The sequence below is a fragment of the Toxotes jaculatrix genome, chromosome 10 (assembly GCF_017976425.1).
Source record: "Toxotes jaculatrix isolate fToxJac2 chromosome 10, fToxJac2.pri, whole genome shotgun sequence".
NCBI lineage: Eukaryota > Metazoa > Chordata > Actinopteri > Toxotidae > Toxotes > Toxotes jaculatrix.
In genome coordinates, this window is record NC_054403.1 from 8456761 (window position 1) to 8475516 (window position 18756).

Here is an 18756-nt window from a genome sequence, read left to right on the forward strand (position 1 = left end):
CCACTGTCAGTTGTCTAAGAGCTGTTAGTTTCACATTAGAGAGATGATTCCTGTCAACACTTCTCACATGGTTTTTGAATAAACGTCTGAAGCTCAAAGAGAGCACACTCTCCAATTTTTCACAATAAAAGCACAGATTAGAGAAAACAACAAAAATGTGAATACAAACTTGTGTAGCTGAACTTGTTTTTCTTCTTTCCTTAACCCGTTAAGCATCTCACTACACCTGAGACTGAGCCCTAGGTTTGGAACCACTAAACAGCCTAACTGTACATAGTAGTAAAACTAGCTGGTGAACCAGGCTACAACAGAAAAAAGCTTCTTACACAGTGACACATTAGTATAGACATCATATCAGTCACAGGACTGAATGACTATTTTTCTTTTTGTACTTTAAGCACTTTTTGCTGATGATCTGTACTGAAACTTCAGTAGGATTTTGAATGTAGAATCTAAAAGTACTTGAATATTAGTAAAAACTAATATTCGAGTACTTTTAGATTGGCCGTTTACTTAAGTAAAGGATCTGAGAACCCCTTAGCATAACATACTAATTTTCCTCAGCTTGTGGTGATTTTCAGTTACTGATTAATAAAGGAAGTATGAAGGTGGGGGGGAGGGACGAGTTCTCAGTTGCAGAAGTGAAACAAACAAGAAGAACTTTTACAATTAGAAACGCCATCACACTGTGCCATGAGCGCTTAACTGACTGACAACAAGAAGAAGCAAAAGAGAGACATCAAAGAAGAAGACGGTCTTCCTGTGCCATGTTGGCCGAAGGTTTTCTCAGATTGCTGCTTTACAGGGAGGAGAGAACGTACGCCTCTGCTTCCAAACATCACAAAACGCAGAAACACACTCACTGTACGGACCAGTTCAACGGTACACTCTCCGGCTCAGACTCTACAGACCTACCGACAGACTCAGCTGAAGCAGGTAAAAACAGCCTTATCAACATATAAACTGCCTGATGTAGTGAGAAGTTTAACTTATCGGTTACTGGTTTCATTTAAAAAGTCTGGTGCCCTCGCTTCCTTTTTACTAAAATGCTCTTCCTTTGTTTATAATTATCTTCCTGATGGGCTCGTACCACAAAGCAAAACTGCCAAACAAAACTAAATTAAACTGAAAATATCTAAAGTACCAGTGTATTTTTTGTAATCAGGTCAAGACCAGGAAGAGTTAGACTCCACCCAGACTCATGGACTGAGAGTGGTACCTCAAGATCCTGCAGGCCTCTCAATCCCTGGGAGTTCACCTGCCTTCACCCCGGACCCTGACTTTGTAGTTTGCATAGAGGACTGTAGCCTCCTGGAACAGTACCCAGACCTACAGGTGGCTGACTCAGGCCGCATCTCACATAACCCACTGAGAGCCACAGTCGCCCAGCAAGGTTGGTACACACCTGAAGTTCAGTGGCATCCAGAATGGTCAGCCCAGCAGGAGCCACAAGGGGACCAGGTTTCATCCATACCAGACCAGGGATATCTGGTTATGGGGGCCAGTGGATCTGCCAGCCTGGATCTGCCAGGATCAGGGTTGGAGCCCATGTCAAACTCGGTACTGAATGGGCTGCTGGAGAAACAGCTGGAAGAAGTGTACATGCAGCACCTGACTGAAAACTTGGCTCGATGCAACTCCTGCCTGGGGAACAGCCTCCTGCACGGCCTGGTGCCGCCGCCGCAGCCCAGCAGCCAGCTGCTGGGGCCACCCTCACTGGAGGCCAGTCTGGTGGAGAGATCAGGAGGGGAAACCGACAAGAAGATTAGTTATCTGAGCACCCAGAACTTAGCTCCCTGCTCATCCAACTTCAGCTCCCCTATACTGAGGATTTCAGAGGCCGACAATGCTCACCTGTAACGAAACATGAATAAAGACATCCTGCAACAATATTACATGTAATCATCAGTTAAGCTTTACTGTTAAATGGAGACAAGTGCTAATCGAGTGCATGCTTTTATTTTTATTTTTCTATATCTATAAATTGTCTTTGTTTACTTGCTTGATGAAATACCTCAAATGTGCCTGCTCTCATGTGCCATCTGCTGTTAGATTGTTGTACTGCACCACACTGACTTTACCTGCTAGTCAAGTGAATTTATTGTACTGTATGTGTGTATGTGTGTGTTAGGTGGGTAATATTATAAAGCAAAATGTAATCCAGTGTAAGATCCTGCAGCACACTGGATGAGTGTAAATCAACTAAAATAAAAGAATCATTAAATCATTATTGATTGTAATACACATAATGACAGGTCTTCTGAGCTGTGGCTCATTGACATAAATCAGGAGATGCAGAGCTGTATATTGTTTGAGGGTGATGGAAATTGTACAACCCTACTGTTACATTTTTAATTTCAACTGCAGCCGACCTGATGATTTAAATTGATCTTCATATTCTGATTTTTAAATGAGGGATACAGTTGTCACAGTGAGGTCCAGCATGAACTGACAGGGGAACAGCCGAGAGATTTATGATGCTTCTGCCTGATTAAGGTTGATTTGTAACCTGTGAAGCACAGATTGTCACATCTGGACCTCGCAGAGCTCCCACAGTGAGGGTGATGACGATCCATTAACATGCACTGACACACTTTGCTTTTTGGAAACCTAAGCCAGTTAACTCATCTGTGTAAAAAAAAATACAGAAAATACAGATTCATAGAGATTTTTTTTTCTGTAATTAACAGATTTGAGGTGTCAGTTTGTTTCATCTGTGCTTTTTCTACTCGGACAAGTCGAAATGTCCACAGTGATAAAGGTCCACTGAGGACAGAGAGCCAAGCTAACTATCAATTTTAGAGGCTCAACAACGTCAAATTCAAATGCTGTCAAACATTAGAGTGGATATGAACCTGTTATCAACATGTTATGATATATCACTCTTTATACACGTAGCTGAATTGTATTAGGTTTTGACTGTAAATACATGGGCACAATTTCATAGTTACAGAATAAACATATGAAAACAGATTACTAAGCCATAACCTCATGAGATATGAGATATATACAATATGTGTAAGATTTACTCAGGTAAATTTTGCATTTACCTGAGTAACCTGATAAATTTAGAACAAGTTTTTAAAAATTTTGACTTTTCACCATAGGAAAGGCACTATATTTCTAATAATACTAACAATGGCTCTGTTTCATTAAGTGTTCCAGTAAGACCTTCAAGCAGCTGTCATTCTTCTAGCATAGAAATGCTAGAAGAGAGTAAACCTACTTTTCAAAGTTTGGCACCCTAAAAAAAATGTTCTTATTAATGTCTTAATACCCATAAATAAGTCACTGATAAATAATTTATTTAAGAGAGTCTTTACTCACAACAACAACAAAAAAAAAACCTCAGAAGCATGACAAAGTGTTAATATAGTTTTCTCTTTTCTGAACTGTAGTTTTATTGGTCTGTATTCTGTCACTGCTTCTCCTTCTCTTATTTTATTTCTAACTTAAATAATTCAATTTCAGTTTCAAATGAAAAACCATCTCCTGAGCTTATATGAAAGCACTGCGGTGCTACAGCAAACTGGTTAATTTTCAGTATCTCTGGTTATTGTTTCATTAATAATTCATCATTGAAAAGACTTTAGAACAAGACAAGCTCAGCTTCAATCTGTTCCCTTGGACCGAAGAAGAATGTGCAACAACTTTCCAAAAGGAGCAACAGATTTTAAAACTGAAGAAAAATAAATATTTTCACATACCATCTGTTTGAAATTTTGTAAGTGAGTAAGAGTCACAAACACATGCACATGCAACATATTTGTAGTATTAAGAGGAAATTTATTGTGTAAACAACCTGTACAGCTAAATTCACTAAGCCCCTTACATTGGGTAATTATACAGGAAAAGCCTTATTCTGATATCAGTCATCATGTTGGTCATGAAATTGACTAGACTGCGAGCTTACTGACATAAACTGAGGACAACACAGAAAGACGATAAGGCCTGAAATTAATAACAAGACACTGGAAGGCAAAGATATTGTCTTGACTGCAAATTAAAACCATTTTGTTGCCACAACAGAAGATATTTGTTCATTTCAGAAGAAAATCTCAGTCATCATAATTTGCCACATTACACAGTAACCTTTGTTTGAATTATGTGTTGTCTGGTATCTGTTGATTTTATCATCCCAGTTACATTTGCTCAAAGCTGGATATTAAAAATCAAACAAGCCACAACAGCACGAGAAATTAAACGCTACCATCACAGTATAAGTGTAGGTGTTAAAAATGTTGTTGAGCCAACTCCCAGAAGCTTTTTCATGTCTCACAGTATCAAAAAACAAAATATGTCACTATATACTGAGTGTGTGTGTGTTGAGCTCTGTACTGCTGGTTAGATATCATTGCTAGCTCAGGGATTCCTGTGCACATTAGCAGCTGCATGAGTTGTGGTCAGGTTGTTTTTGTGTGTGTGTGTGTGTGTGTGTGTGTGTGTGTGTGTGTGTGTGTGTGTGTGTGTGTGTGTGTGTGTGTGTGTGCTGCTTGCCCTCCCCCATCTCCACAGCCCCTGTCCTGCTCTCTCTCTCCTGTTGTCCCAGCATGGCTGCAGGATGGCTGCTCTGTGGACTTTCTCTCTTCTCCTCTCTGCCTGTCTGTTGGGATGTTTGGGCCTGACCCCCCCAGCTGAGCTCCCTCAGCCCCACAACCAGCCCCCCTCGTTGGGCTTCAACAGCAGCGATGGCGGCCCGTCTGTGGATCTGCCCATGGCTCTGAGGGTTTTCAGCGTGGACTACCACCATGTGCAGGCTCCCTTTGAGATCGTGCTGTGGATCATGCTGGCCTCACTGGCCAAACTGGGTAAGCCTCTGATTTATGTTGCCTCATACATGAGAAGCCAACCTTTGATAGGATGTTACAGGTGGTTAGACGTTATATTTATATTATAGGTGTAAAACTGAACTGCAAATGTGGGACTCAGACAGATTACAGTCACACAATGTGACACACATTCAGAGTTGGGAAAGTTTATATAAATTATTTTGTCTATTAACTATTGTATCAATAATGAAATTCATGTAATTGACCAAACTCAGTTATATATAAGTTTTAATTACTTCCAGATTACTTATTATATATTATACTTACATAAGGAAAAAATATAAATTAAAATTCAGCTTGTTTATGTAATGTAAACAATAAAAGAGAATTTCCCTGTTCCACATTTTACAGAGCCACCATTAGTGGTTCTGAGTTCCTGACTTTCACTTTCTCTCTCTGTAGCTGTTCACAAAAAAGCATAGTAGTGGCATTTTTTGAGATTTTTTTTTGTATTTGGACACTGTGAAACCAACATGAGCATCCTGTCGATAGCCAGCTCTCTCATTATAACAATATATATGTATGTGTGATGTGTATGACAGTAGCCCCTTCTATGCTGTCCTTTCATCTGTTCTTCTCTGTGTTTCTGCCCCTCAGGTTTCCACTGGTCCGGTCGGGTCCCTGCAGTCGTCCCAGAGAGCTGTCTCCTCATCATGGTGGGTCTCCTGGTGGGAGGTGTGATATATGGCGTTCGTCACTCCGCTCCCCCGACTCTCAGCGCTGATGCTTTCTTCCTCTTTCTGCTCCCGCCAATCGTCTTGGATGCAGGATACTTCCTGCCGGGGAGGCTCTTCTTTGAAAATCTTGGTACCATCCTCTGGTTGGTAAACCATTGCTTTAAAAGTTACTCACCACTGTGTTTATGTACACTCTGGCTGTTGTCTCCACTGCAGTTTTGGTGTCTGTCAGCTCATTGTTTTGGCCCCACACCTTTACAACTGTTTGCTAACAGCATGTTCTCCATATCAGCTCTATAAAGTGATAACATGTCATAAATGTATCAATCTGTTAAGCTGCCCCCAAGTGACAAAAAAATGAATTAATGCAGATTTGCAACATATGGCTGCACCGGGTGTTACCTTGAGCACCTTGCCAAGCAGCGTCATTCCTGTATGCAGTCAAACGGCTGATTGTGTTTGTATCTCCAGGTACGCAGTGCTGGGAACCTTATGGAACGTGCTGGGCATCGGCCTGTCTCTGTATGGTGTGTGTTTGCTGGCCCAGAGCTCTCTGGGAGACGTCTCCCTGCTTCACTGCCTGCTGTTTGGCTCTCTGATCGCTGCTGTCGATCCCGTGGCCGTGCTCTCCGTCTTCCAGGAGATGCACGTTAACGAACAACTGCACATCTTGGTGTTTGGAGAGTCGCTGCTCAATGACGCTGTCACTGTGGTGAGGGGAGAGGTGGTGTATATTTATATGTCCGTGGGTGTGTGTGAAAACACATATTTTATACTGTATGTAATACACTTCTCCTCCCAAAGGTGCTCTACAAGCTGTTTGAGTCCTTCCTCCGCCTACCATCAGTGTCAGGGGTGGATGTGTTGCTGGGTGGGTGCAGGGTGGTGGTGGTGGGCCTTGGCGGCCTGTTTGTAGGCCTCTTCTTTGGCCTAGTGGCAGCCCTCACCTCAAGGTTCACCTCCAGAGCCCAGGTCATCGCCCCGCTCTTTGTCTTCCTCTACTCCTACTTGTCCTACCTGACCTCAGAGATGCTTCATCTCTCTGGTATCATGGCGTGAGTGCTGCTGAATATTAACTTAAACTGAAACACCTCCTTTTAAAAATGTTTTGTTTGGTCAAATTAGAATTTTGTCTTATAGTTTTTGTTTCGTCCCCTCCCTGTAGCATTGTGACCTGTGCCGTCACCATGAAACAGTATGTGGAGGCTAATGTGTCAGAGCGCAGCAACACCAGCATCCAGTACTTCCTGAAGATGTGGAGCAGCGTGAGTGAAACCTTAATCTTCATCTTCCTGGGTGTGTCCACCATACAGGACGTCCACATGTGGAGCTGGCCCTTTGTCTGTTCCACCCTGCTGCTCTGCCTCATATGGAGGGCCACAGGTAACTTTAAAAAATCGCTCCTGCACTTTAAACAAGCTCACTTTATTATTTTTTTTTCTACCAATGATTCTCTGACCAGCAGCTTGATAAACAGTTGTCAAAATGGAGAGTTCAGTATATTTCCCCTCCTCTCGAGGTGTTCTGTTGCTGACTGCTGTGGTGAACAAGCTCCGCAGGAATGCTGTGACCTTTAGAGATCAGTTCATCATCGCCTACGGTGGCCTGAGAGGGGCAATCTGTTTCTCTCTGGTCTTCCTCATTGATGACTTCCCAAAGAAAAGACTCTTCATCACAACAACCATTGTGGTCATTCTCTTCACTGTCTTTGTACAGGTGGGAGAATAATGTCACACATGAATTTGGATGAAATCCATTGCCTGTATTTATTTATTTATTTGTGTTGCATGTGTTTGATTTCATGAGCCACTTTTTTTTTTTTTTGGTTTATATTTGTCGAGTTTGGTTTCCAGGGGATGACCATAAAACCTCTGGTCGAGCTGCTGGATGTGAAGAGGAAGAAGAGAGCTCTGCCCACTGTCAGTGAGGAGATCCACAGCAGGGTGAGTCTTGAATGGTCTTATCGACCACTCAAAGCACTTTATAGGTTAAACATGCAGGGATGGAGTTGTGGGTATATGGTACAGAATCACATCACACTAGGAAACACAAATCATGACACACAGCATGTGGAAAAATATATGAATAACATGTTGATGTCATGCCTCCTCTCAGCTCATTGATCACCTGCTGGCTGGAATAGAGGATGTGGTTGGTTACTGGGGACAGCACTACTGGAAAGACAAGTTAGTTCCACTTGTTTTACCTTTCCCATGGGTTTCCAATAAAATGTGCGGTGGAGCATGTCCATGAAAACAGGGCCTGAAATCCCCAGTAGATGGCAGCAAATAAGTTTCTGATCACTTTCCACAGTCAACTCCAAGCTAACGTATGTTGTGTGTGTAACTATGTGTGTGTGAGGTTTGAGCAGTTCAACAGAAAGTACCTTCGGCGTTTCCTGATCCGTGAGGACCACCAAGCTCGCTCCAGCATCCTCAGAGTTTACCAGGAGCTGGAGAGAAGGGAGCAGAGAGGAGACGAAGAGGCACCACCTCTGTGAGAAAATACATTTTTTTTAACTTTATATCAGCACATAAAGAATCTCCGGGTCTACAGGAGTCCAAAAAGAGTCCTGAGAACCATTAGAAAAGCTTCATGGCCATCATGGTTATCTGTGTTACTTCAAATCTTGAAAAAAATGTGGTGAGCAGATTTGTGAGATTCCCTCACAGCAATATTTTAGTTGGTTTGAAAGTCAAAAGAAGCAGTTACAGCACTGAAACTGATTAAATATGTCACTGTTGGAAACAGTTTTTGGCTAAATGGTAATGAATGTTCACATCTCACTTTAGAGTGGACCCTCGCTCCCACAGTCGTCCTCTCTTACCAGAGGAGATGGACAGCATCAGGCGTATCCTCTCCAGAAACCTTCAAAACTTTAACAATAAGGTAAATTCAGAACTTTGGTTTGTATAGCATTCATTTCTTTTAGAAAACCTGTTTTCACCCAACCAACAAATTTTGTTATCAAACCAGTTTAATGTTTTTTTTATACTATTATGAAAAGAGTGCATGCTTACTACGGGCATGTGCTATGCATTCACCAATTTCTGCTTTCATGTGTGTGGTCTCACTACAGCAGACGCCGGCTTACAGCAGACACACTCTGCACCAGGACACCACCATTGACAAAACAAGGAGACCTCTTCACAGACACCAGAGTCTGGGAGAGAGATACACATATAATGCAATCACACACTGGTCACAGGTACTGTATGTATGTAAACTCACAGGTGTACATTTACTTTGACTTGTCCTCAAGCCTTATTTGCTTTGACTTATTTTTCTTGAAAGAAGAAAAAAAAAGGAAATAACAATAATTTGATGCGTGGAATTTAATTCCAAGATGCAACATACTTTAGCCATTCTGCAGAAAGAAAATGCCACATGAAGTTTATAAGGTAGAACTTGAAAGGATTAATTGTTTTTTCTCCTGTTTTGAATAAGACTAAACACGGCTTTATTTAACCTTTATTTCAAGAAAAGTATCTTGGAGGTGGCAATATGTCATTTAGCTATTTTTGATGTAATGAGTTTGGGAAAAAAAACCCCCAAAACATTTCACTGTGTTTCCATTGTGACAGCGGGAGGATAGAGAGTTCGATGGATCACACAGAGTGAGAGCAGGACTCAGCAGATCTCACACAGGTAAAGTGCAAAAGACACTGTGTGTAAAAAATACATATTAAATGCATGTTCTCCTTCCAACCTCTGGATGAAGGTCTCAATGGCTTTCATGTGCAGAATGATAAGGTTCTTTGTGTGTCACTAAAAAAATAACACAGTACACTGAAAAAAAATGTTTTGTTGAATTTACTCAATTTTAATATTGAAAGTGGTTGCACTCAATACACTCATCTAAATCCAGACATATTTTTTAAGTTGAGTAATTTCAATTAAATTATGTAAGCAGTTTCAGCACAAAAATTATTTGTTACTCTGATTCCCTTAGTAATTCTAACTAAGCCCATGTTTAATTTACTTAAATTCATTATGTAATTCATATATTGTGGTTAGCTAATTTGTTATTGTGCTTTAACTTAAATTGCTTTATTCTACATATGTAAAATATTTTAATTCAATTCACAATTTTATTTAAAACAATCAAAATGCATATGTAGATGTGGGGGTGGCCGAGAAACCAGGTATACAACAATGAGTTGTGGCAGTGTGGAGCAATTCCCAATTCCATTTTATTTGACAAAATTCTTGTTCAAAAACTCTACAGTAAAAAATGCAAATTGGGCCAACCAGAAAGTTAAAAAGGGGGGAAAAAAATTCTCAAGAGCACTTCTCAAGAAGAATCAAAATAATACAGAACAAAAGAATTCGCTCTAAACTGCCTTTCTGGTTATACCCTTAAAGTTTGGGCCCATGGCAGGAGCTATAATCTGGAGCTGTGTTCAGGAGCTGTGCTTCTCTCCTTTAGGCTCCGGCCACCACAGCCTCCTCACTTTTATACTGGTGGACTGCACCAAGAAATCAATATCAATTATCTCTTCCAGCACACTTACAATAATCCCAATACTAAATAACATATTATCAAATAGAAGTTCAGTTAAACTTACTTTAAAAACACATATTTCTTTTTAAACAAGATAGTTATACAGGTCATTTCACCACAAAAGACAAAACACCCCTCCCACTCTACCACACTTGGTTTCTTCCCCTGTGAACCCCTCTATTTAACCAAATAGACCGCTCCAGCTCAGGTTTGGCTGTTCCTGGTCAGACAGAGGAAGAAGTGCAACAAAGGAGACAGGTCAACACAATTTAAATTCAATAAATCAAATACACGATCACAGTGTGACTTCTCTCCTTCATCCCCTCCTCCAAATGTTCATACCACACACATCACCACCAGCAGTTCACACCAGGATCAACAGTCTGATAAACTCTACCTGAGAAAGAGCACATGTAAGGCACATGTGTAGCACATGTGCCTTACCTTAGTGCACGGGGTCTCCCTGTGACAGTAGCATAAAACAATTTAATTTAATTTAAAGCACAATAACAAATTAGGTAACCACAATATATGAATTACATAATGAATTTAAGTAAATTAAACATACATTTAGTTAGAATTACTGAGGAAATCAGAGTAACAAATACTCAATTTTTGTACTGAAACTGCTTATATAATTTGTTTGAAATTACTCAAAAATATTAAGTACAGTCAACTTAGAAAATATGTCTAGATGAATGTATTGCGTGCAACCACTTTCAATATGAAAACTGAGTAAATTCAACAAAACATTTTTTTCAGTGTAGACATGCCATCAGATTGTATCGCTCCTCTTCTCTGCCTTTGACCCTGACAACCATGGTGTGGCTCTTTCTGACAATGTGGCTCTCGAGCCCACTTTAGCCTCTCCTCTCTCGCCAGTGTGCTCCATAAGCCCGAGGCCCACTCTCCAGGATTCATCGGTCCCCACAGCCTCAGCTCAGACTGGGCCAGTGGATCCAAAATCCTCAGCTGCCAGAGAGGATCAGATCTCTCCACAACATCAAGCACCCGTGGGAAGAGCCCCTAAGAAACAACTCAGCTTTGTTTTGGAGAACGAGAAGCAGCAGTGAGGACAAGACAGTGAGAAAGAAAAAGAGGGGAAAAGAAATGTAAAGCAATGAATTCAATGTGTTCAGCATTTCAGAATGACTCTGCAAAGTAATAAGTTACTATTTGTTGGGTGCAAGGCTGGGTTGATGAAAGGTTTTAGCAATTTCATGGACATCCTCCAATTAAAATTGTTAAAATGGATTAAATAATTCACCTTCAGGTTTTATCCTTTTGAGTGTTTGCCAGCTACAATAAAGCTTTCCTTGGCTCCATGTTTCACCTCTTGAACAGCTCTGGTGGAGGTTTGAGGGTCATTTACGTCTCCAGTCTAATTCATTTTCAAAGTGCCTCTCCAAGAGTTACACCTACCTTAGAAATAACTTGCAGTCATAAATGCTGCTACTCACTGTCCACATTGTAACACACACACAAACCAGTCCTGGCTCTCCTTGTCTTCTTTATAAATGCACCGCACACCCACTGGTAATTTGACAAGGACAGCCTTCCTAAAATAACTCCTGTCCCCCCGATTGACCTCCTCAGTTGCTGTAGCTTCTTTCCCCCGCAGCTCCCAGCATGCCAGGGAGTGGCTGGGAGAGCCAGACTGTTTTCTTTAGGACTGGGGCTGGGCAGAGGGCTGCACAGTGGACACCAGTGAGGAGCGGAGGAGTCACTGACCTGAGGACTGAAAGCTGAGGAGAAAGGGCACAGTGAAGGAGGTTTCAGGCTGGAGTCATGAGGGTGGGAGCCGCAGCCTTGGCTGGGGGGATTTTTGGGGCAGTGGGGACCCTGTGCTTCCTCCTGGCCTTCGGTACAGACTACTGGCTGGTGGCCAGTGACAACTGTGGACCATATACATGGCCGACACAAACAACCCTGACAGGGGAAAATGATGCCAATGGGAGTGAGGTAGGACAGATACATGTGTGCACGTAATCGTCCACGTTCACTAAACAAATGCAAACTTTGCCGCTGGCTGTTATAGCTGGTTGGTGATCTCCAGCTAAACAAATGCATATAATACCAGTCACAGCAGTGTTATTTTTAACAGTGAAACATCACATGTGATAACCACAAAAAGACCAGTGTGGAACCTGATCAGGTGCTGTGCAGACAGTGGGTTGCATGGTATGCCACTAGAGTATTTAAAGTGATTTAGTATTGCATTACCACAGGACAGACAGATTAGAAAAAGAACAACAAAATCAACGCAACAGAGACTGAGACATCCTCACTTTTAATCTGACTTCAAAAACTCTCCCATGATGCAGTTGATAGCTTTGTTTCATTAGACCATCCCACGTCTACCAAACCCTATGCCCTCAGTTTGCAACACAGGCTTTCTGTTAGCCAGATTAAGAGTCTACAGCCATGCTACTGGCTCTGTGAAGCCACATTTCAGCCCAGTGTTGCCTGTATTAGTTTGGCATGTTAGCATGCAAATATTTTATAGTAGTCTCCCAAGACAAAATATTATGAATTTTCTCAGACCTTAACGTGCTGCTCCACCACCATGCTACAACTGTTTTCACAGGCTGATAGGACTCCCCACGACGAGTCCACTGGCCTTCACGTGTAGTACAAAATCAGTGTACTGCCCCTTTAATTTTCCAGTTTTTTTTTCCACACTACATTTGTGAGAAAGTCCACAAAATGCAAAGTAAGGGATATATTTATAAAAGCCAGTCCCCCTGTGAACTCCTCCCTAACATCACAGCACAACAAAGTCTTTCATTTTCAATAAAAGAGGATGATTAAAGTTGCCGTGTGTTATTCAGTGCCATCAATCATATTTTTGACAAGCAAGTGGAGAGTATCACTCATGCGTGTTTCATAAGTTCCCCTTGAAAACCTCACAGACCAGCAGGCCATAATCAGAACCACGTTTGATGCCGTGACACCACTGAAGCACAGACTCACACAGAGCAGCTAACGCAGACATGTGTTGACAATGCTGACAGAAATTAAGTTCCATCCATCTTGAGATATTTGAGTGTCTATCTGTGTTTGTCCGCAATCTCTTTCTTTTCTTCAGATCCAGTTGGAAGTGAGAACAGTCACTGATTCTCCTCCCTCCTCTCTCACCCTCCACCATGAAGGTTTCTTCTGGCGCTGTGTGTTTCAGGTGGAGCCCGCAACACATGCAGTCGTGGCCACTCTCTTCAGTGCGTAAAAAACTTTCTTGCAAGGCGGTTTTTGTTGGGGCTCGTCCAATGTGGTCGCATGTCTCATGCTCAGCATGTTAACAAGTGCAGGAAAGAAAAATGTCTATAATTTGGATGTTTGACAGAAAATATACAGGAGGAGAGAAGAAGTAAAAGAACTATGTTGGCATTTATCTCAGTTTATGGGGTGTTTCTGGCTTTTCTCTTATTTTTCCCTTTTGAAACCACATTATTTCTTTGGTTTTGAAGGTTCTTTTTGAGCCTTAAAAGATTTTTTTTTTTTTTCATTTTTTCATCATTCACATTTCTTTTAACTGTAGCAAACCAGCCAGAGTCCAAGGTGTGCATCCATGGTTACCTCTTCCCTCTGCCTGTCGCGCTCGGACAGGTGCCTCATCCAAATTATGATCCTACAGCAGGTAATTCACAGAGTCACAAACACATGCAAGTATTTTCACAATTTCTCACTTGCACACATACATATATGCACATTGCAACTGCAACTAACAGTATAGCTAAAGCACCCAGCCACATTTTTTAAAAATTTGTTGGATTTTTAATATTTCTGCTGTTGCTCAATATTTTCTTAATATTTCATTTCCAAATATGAAGATCTGAATTCTATGTCAAAGCTGTCACCACCCTGCCAGTAATACAATTCTAGTGGAGAAATACTGAATCTTTTATTTATTCATTAGCCTAAAGGCACTCCAGTTTAAGTGTAGAAGTAGTTGTATCTGGCTTCAAAGCACCCATCATGTGTAAGCTGTAAAACATATTGAGGACATCACCTCCTCAGTGTTTGCCATGACCCTAAATACGCAGACAGGTCCACTGCTCTGAATGCAGCCTGACTGTGTTTCTTGCAGTGTTTCGGGGTTTCTGGACCGTGTTGATAATCCTCGGGCTGGTCTCAGCCCTGACTGGAGGCTTCCTCTTGGTCTGTGGTGTCCCCTTCATCAGCCACCGACTCTACAAGCTGGGTGGAGCCTTCCTCGTCGCAGCCGGTAAAATATAAACTACTGCATGTATACGTGTGGAGTTCATAGCCATTGCGTTGGCGGTGTGAAATATACTGCCAGGGGATTAGGTGAATGTACAGACACAAACACATGTTGCAGCCGTAGCTGCTGTCAGCTGTTCATACCTGTCACATTACAAGTACTTACCCAACACACTCTCTGCAGCACTGTCACAGTGACAGCAGCACATGTAAACACTGCTACCGTGGTAACAGTAGAGATGAGTAGGGGCTGCATTCCTCTGGTGTTACTCACACCAGTGATAAACTCTGTGTCTTCCTGACATTTTCTATATCCGTCCACAGCCTGCTTGTTCCTGTTCATGATTCTTCTCTACGTGCTGTGGATGGAGGTGGTGGATGTGAAGCGCTACATCCTGCAGGAGAGAGGAGAGACATGTCCAGATGCAGAGGTTTCAGTGCTCTACGGCCTGTCGTTCATGGTGGCGGCGGCTGGAGTGCCTCTGGAGCTCGTCTCTGGGCTGGTCTTCATGATGGTGGGCCGGGCGCTGCGTGCCAGCAAGTGAGCTCACCATCTGGCCCGTAGGAGAAGAGCGGACTGACCTTTTTACGTCCTGCACAGGGACTCAGTGGCACACTTGTGGGATGTAAATACTGGCTGGAAAGAAACGACCAACATTACAGCACCACCCTTTGGGTGTTATGTAGTGGTAGCAGTCAGAGACACTGGTTTGGTGTGGCAGTTTTCTATCATTTGCTTTGCTTGATTTTCATAAAAATCACCAACTACTCAATAATAATAATACCACAATAGGTCAGTGGTAGAGTTTATAAGATCAAAGCGATGAAATATGAATATTACACTGGTTTTGAGGATTGGTAAAAGATGTCCAAAGACTAAGACGTTTTCTGAGCAAAATTCTGTGAATATAAATATTTCTTCCTATCAACATCATCCTCCTGTCATTCTACCAATTGCTGTTTTTATTAATGCTGCAAATGATGAATCCATAGAGCGGAAGGTGAGATATGCATGGGTGAACCAGCTGTGTCCCCTGTCCTGGTTTTGGCACACGATCAGAGCAGGCTAGCTGGAGCGGAGTGAGGTGGGAGGGAGGAATGGCTGGATGGACTGGAAACAGAAGTGGTGGTAGGTTTGGATAGAGGGTGGGGGTGGAGCAGGAGAAGGATGGATGTGGATATAGGGGGGACAGAGGAAGAATTGATGTGTGTGGAGGGGGGGCACAAGGGGGCTTTGAGAAATGAACAGCTGTTTGTGGGTTTGGTGGGTGTACAGCAGAGCCGGCCACCTGCCTCCTTCACCCCAATCATATTTCACTCCCTCGTTCAAATCTTTATGCTTTCTCTTCTCTGCCTCACAGTATCATGTTTCTCTATCCAACCCTACATGTAAACATTAAATTTAGAAACCCCTGCTTCTAATATATACACTTTATTGACACATATACATTGCACACACACACACACAAAATTTCCCACACCTCTCTGGGGGTTCTGTCTTTTCCTCTGTGTTATCCAAAGGGGAAAGACAGACTTGCAATTGTATCATAACTGCCACAATATTAGATCATCCTCCTTTTTCATTGGCCTGAATGGGCAGCATGTGGAAACGAGCAAGTGGACTCGCAGTCACACATATGAGCTTTCATCTGCTGTACTGTGGAGAGTGTGGAGTAGTGCTGTTGCGGGGGGCATGTTTGCTTCAAAGCCCTCACTGATCAAACACACACGTTTATGCGAGCACACACACACACACACACACACACACACACACACACACACACACACACACACACACACACACTGTGATCACACGCCATCGTTAATTATTGAAATATCCACATACAGCGCTCATCCCAGGTCTGACTTATGTAACTTATGTTGAAAGTAATACTGTAATATAGCACCGTAGCCATCACATGCTATAGATCTGCTGACTTTACCGAGCTGCGGTGTCAGAGGATGCCCTCTAAATTTGGTACGTTGCAGCTCTGCTCTTTTGTTATCGGTAAATGTGTGATTATATGTGATATACAGTATTTTCTGTGGTGTGTGCCTCTCACCAGTATTCGTAGTCACTCACTAGGACTAGTGAGGGTTTTTTTTTTTTTTTTAATCAAACAAGGGGAATGTATATTATCCAAACAGTTCTCACCCATTAAGATTTTCTCCCGTAAAAGCAAAATATTTGAAATGACATGTTTTAAAATAAACCATCATTTTCACCTTTCTGTTTCTATTCTGTTCTGTTCTCTTGCCTGTTTTGTTCTTCACTTCACTGTGGTACACAGAGCTGGAACGGTTAGAGCTGCCTTATACAACACTCACTACAACTTAACTTGGCTTTGGGAACTTTGGGAACAAAAATGTTGTGTTTATCCTGAGGGTAGTGGATGAAAAGTTACAGGGTCATTAAAATCAAAAAGGGTGAAACCTTGGAAAGGCATGAATGTGCTCAACACTAGATCTACTGATCAACCTATTGATTGAGTTTAGAATTTGACTGCGCCATAACCCACAGCAACTTTAAGAGAAATCTGGCAAACACTTTGTTAACATGTTTTGCTTTAGACCAAAAACGACAGCTTTGATCATCACCATCCTTTGGCCTGATGTCTTGTGGATCGAGATGTCAACAGTCATGGATGAGCCAAGACACGTGAAGACTCACTACAGCAGTAACACACAGACGCTGTTACAGAGAGAGAGAGACAAAAAAGATGAAGTGTCAGGGTTGAAAGACGCTCATCATTTTGAGGTCGTGCAAAATATACTTGTCACACCAAACTCATTAACCTTTATTCACAACCTCAATAAACAGTTGCCATCATGTTTACTTGACTCACCAAAGTGATTGAATTACCGCAGTCAGCCAGCAGAGGGCTGTCCAGCTCTCCTCTTCAAAAGGAGACTGACTCTTCCATGAATGGATGGACAGAGGAGAGAATATGAGAGCAACGAGTGGAAAGGAAAGGAAAGGAAAGGAAAGGAAAGGGAAGGAAAGGAAGCAATTACTGAGCAGAGTATTGAGCTAGAACGCTGGCTTGTTCAATGACTGTAGCTCTTCCTAATCATAGTTAATTAACTCTTATGTCTCCTCCCCTGTCATCCACAACAATGGAAACACACTATCACTTCATTTAAGGAAGAAATAATCTTGCACTTGAAGTGTCAGCAATAATGGCATTATAATATTATGCATATGGCATAGTGAGCATCACGTGAATAAAGACATGACATGATAATAAAGTAATAAATGCTTTGCAAATTAACCCCAACAGACCCAAGGAACCCAAAGAGCATATGTCTTGTTGATTAGGGGTAATGAGTGTGAATTGTGTGTGTGTGTGTGTATGTGTGGATACATATGCACGGATGTGGATATTTTGTGATGTGGCAGCATTATTCGCTGATAATGTCTCCATATTTGCTAAAGGTCCTGTGTATGCGATGTGTCAGACACCAAACAGCAGGACGTGGTCTCACACCAGGTAGGGAAAATTAACCCTAGGCGGATTCCTCACCCCTCCGTCCTCCAGAGCACCTGGACTGAATACTGGTGGGCTCTAATCCAGTCAAAGAGGGGGGATACACTTGGTGAGAGCTCTTTCCGTCCTTTCTGTAACCCCCTAACTCTACTAGTGAGCCGATTACCTGCTCTGTGTGTGTGAGCTCCAGCCCGCCAGGCCCTGAGCGTGGCTCTTTGTGTGTGTGTGCTTGTGTGCAGGGCCAGACGGACACAGTTTCTCCCAGATAAAGGCTTTTCTCCTGTCAAAAATGACTGCCCTGATAAGAGCTGATATGAGAGAATAGCAAGCCTTATGGCATCACTCTTGCTTTTTTTTGTTTCTTTTGTATACCCCAAATCCCCAGGAACACCCCCACCACCCCCCAACACACACACACACACACACACACACACACACACACACACACACACACACACACACACTGCTAATCTGTACTGGGGAGTGTAGTCGAGGTAGAGAGGGAGCAGGTGGAGGGATAAAGAATAGTTGCTGTGTGTGTTTCTTTTTCAATTTTTTTTTTGTATAAATAACTAGTGTGGTCTTATTAAAGACATCCCTCCCCTCAAACACCACCCCTCCTACCACACACAGACACACATACATACATACATACACACTGTTCATGCAGACAGATTATGGCTCAGACAGTCAGAGCTCCTGCCTTCAATTAACCTCACAAAGACAGGATCACTTACACGCACATACTCTGATGATAGCAGCAGGGAGACAGCGAACAGTGGGTACATGACTCGCTGCTATGTATACAACGGACAGGAGCTATGACACAGAAAGGCAAGATACAATAGTTGACTAATGAGTGAAGGACATTGTATCATTAGCTCTTTCTTCTGAGAGAATGTGCAAACATTCCCGTGTAGTGCCCAACATGTTCAAACTGCTGGATATGAAATGTTACAGCAAATTCACCAGCTGTTGTTTTTACTGCTGTAAACAGTGAAGACATTAAAAATTCAAGGTGGAATGTAGTGTTGTGC

General features: G+C 42.3%; 3 protein-coding genes across 3 annotated transcripts; all 3 read left to right on the forward strand.

The window, feature by feature from the left end:
• The first annotated feature begins 640 nt into the window (after positions 1-640).
• si:dkey-237j10.2 (uncharacterized protein LOC568721 homolog) lies at positions 641-3661 on the forward strand. The gene is made up of 2 exons (XM_041047503.1): positions 641-936; positions 1166-3661. The coding sequence occupies exons 1-2, from the start codon at positions 768-770 to the stop codon at positions 1858-1860; spliced, it is 864 nt and encodes a 287-aa protein (XP_040903437.1). The 5' UTR covers positions 641-767; the 3' UTR covers positions 1861-3661.
• Positions 3662-4561: 900 nt separating this feature from the next.
• On the forward strand, positions 4562-11245 carry LOC121188746 (sodium/hydrogen exchanger 2-like). Its single transcript, XM_041048612.1, has 13 exons — positions 4562-4808; positions 5427-5649; positions 5978-6218; positions 6311-6561; positions 6672-6889; positions 7026-7222; positions 7360-7449; positions 7622-7692; positions 7868-8002; positions 8299-8395; positions 8586-8714; positions 9091-9154; positions 10893-11245. Exons 1-13 carry the CDS (start codon positions 4562-4564, stop codon positions 11081-11083), a joined length of 2154 nt encoding a protein of 717 aa, XP_040904546.1. The 3' UTR covers positions 11084-11245.
• A 413-nt stretch (positions 11246-11658) lies between these two features.
• Positions 11659-16416, forward strand: LOC121188747 (transmembrane protein 182-like). The gene is made up of 5 exons (XM_041048613.1): positions 11659-11972; positions 13099-13228; positions 13549-13647; positions 14098-14235; positions 14556-16416. The coding sequence occupies exons 1-5, from the start codon at positions 11799-11801 to the stop codon at positions 14774-14776; spliced, it is 762 nt and encodes a 253-aa protein (XP_040904547.1). The 5' UTR covers positions 11659-11798; the 3' UTR covers positions 14777-16416.
• The last annotated feature ends 2340 nt before the right edge of the window (positions 16417-18756 follow it).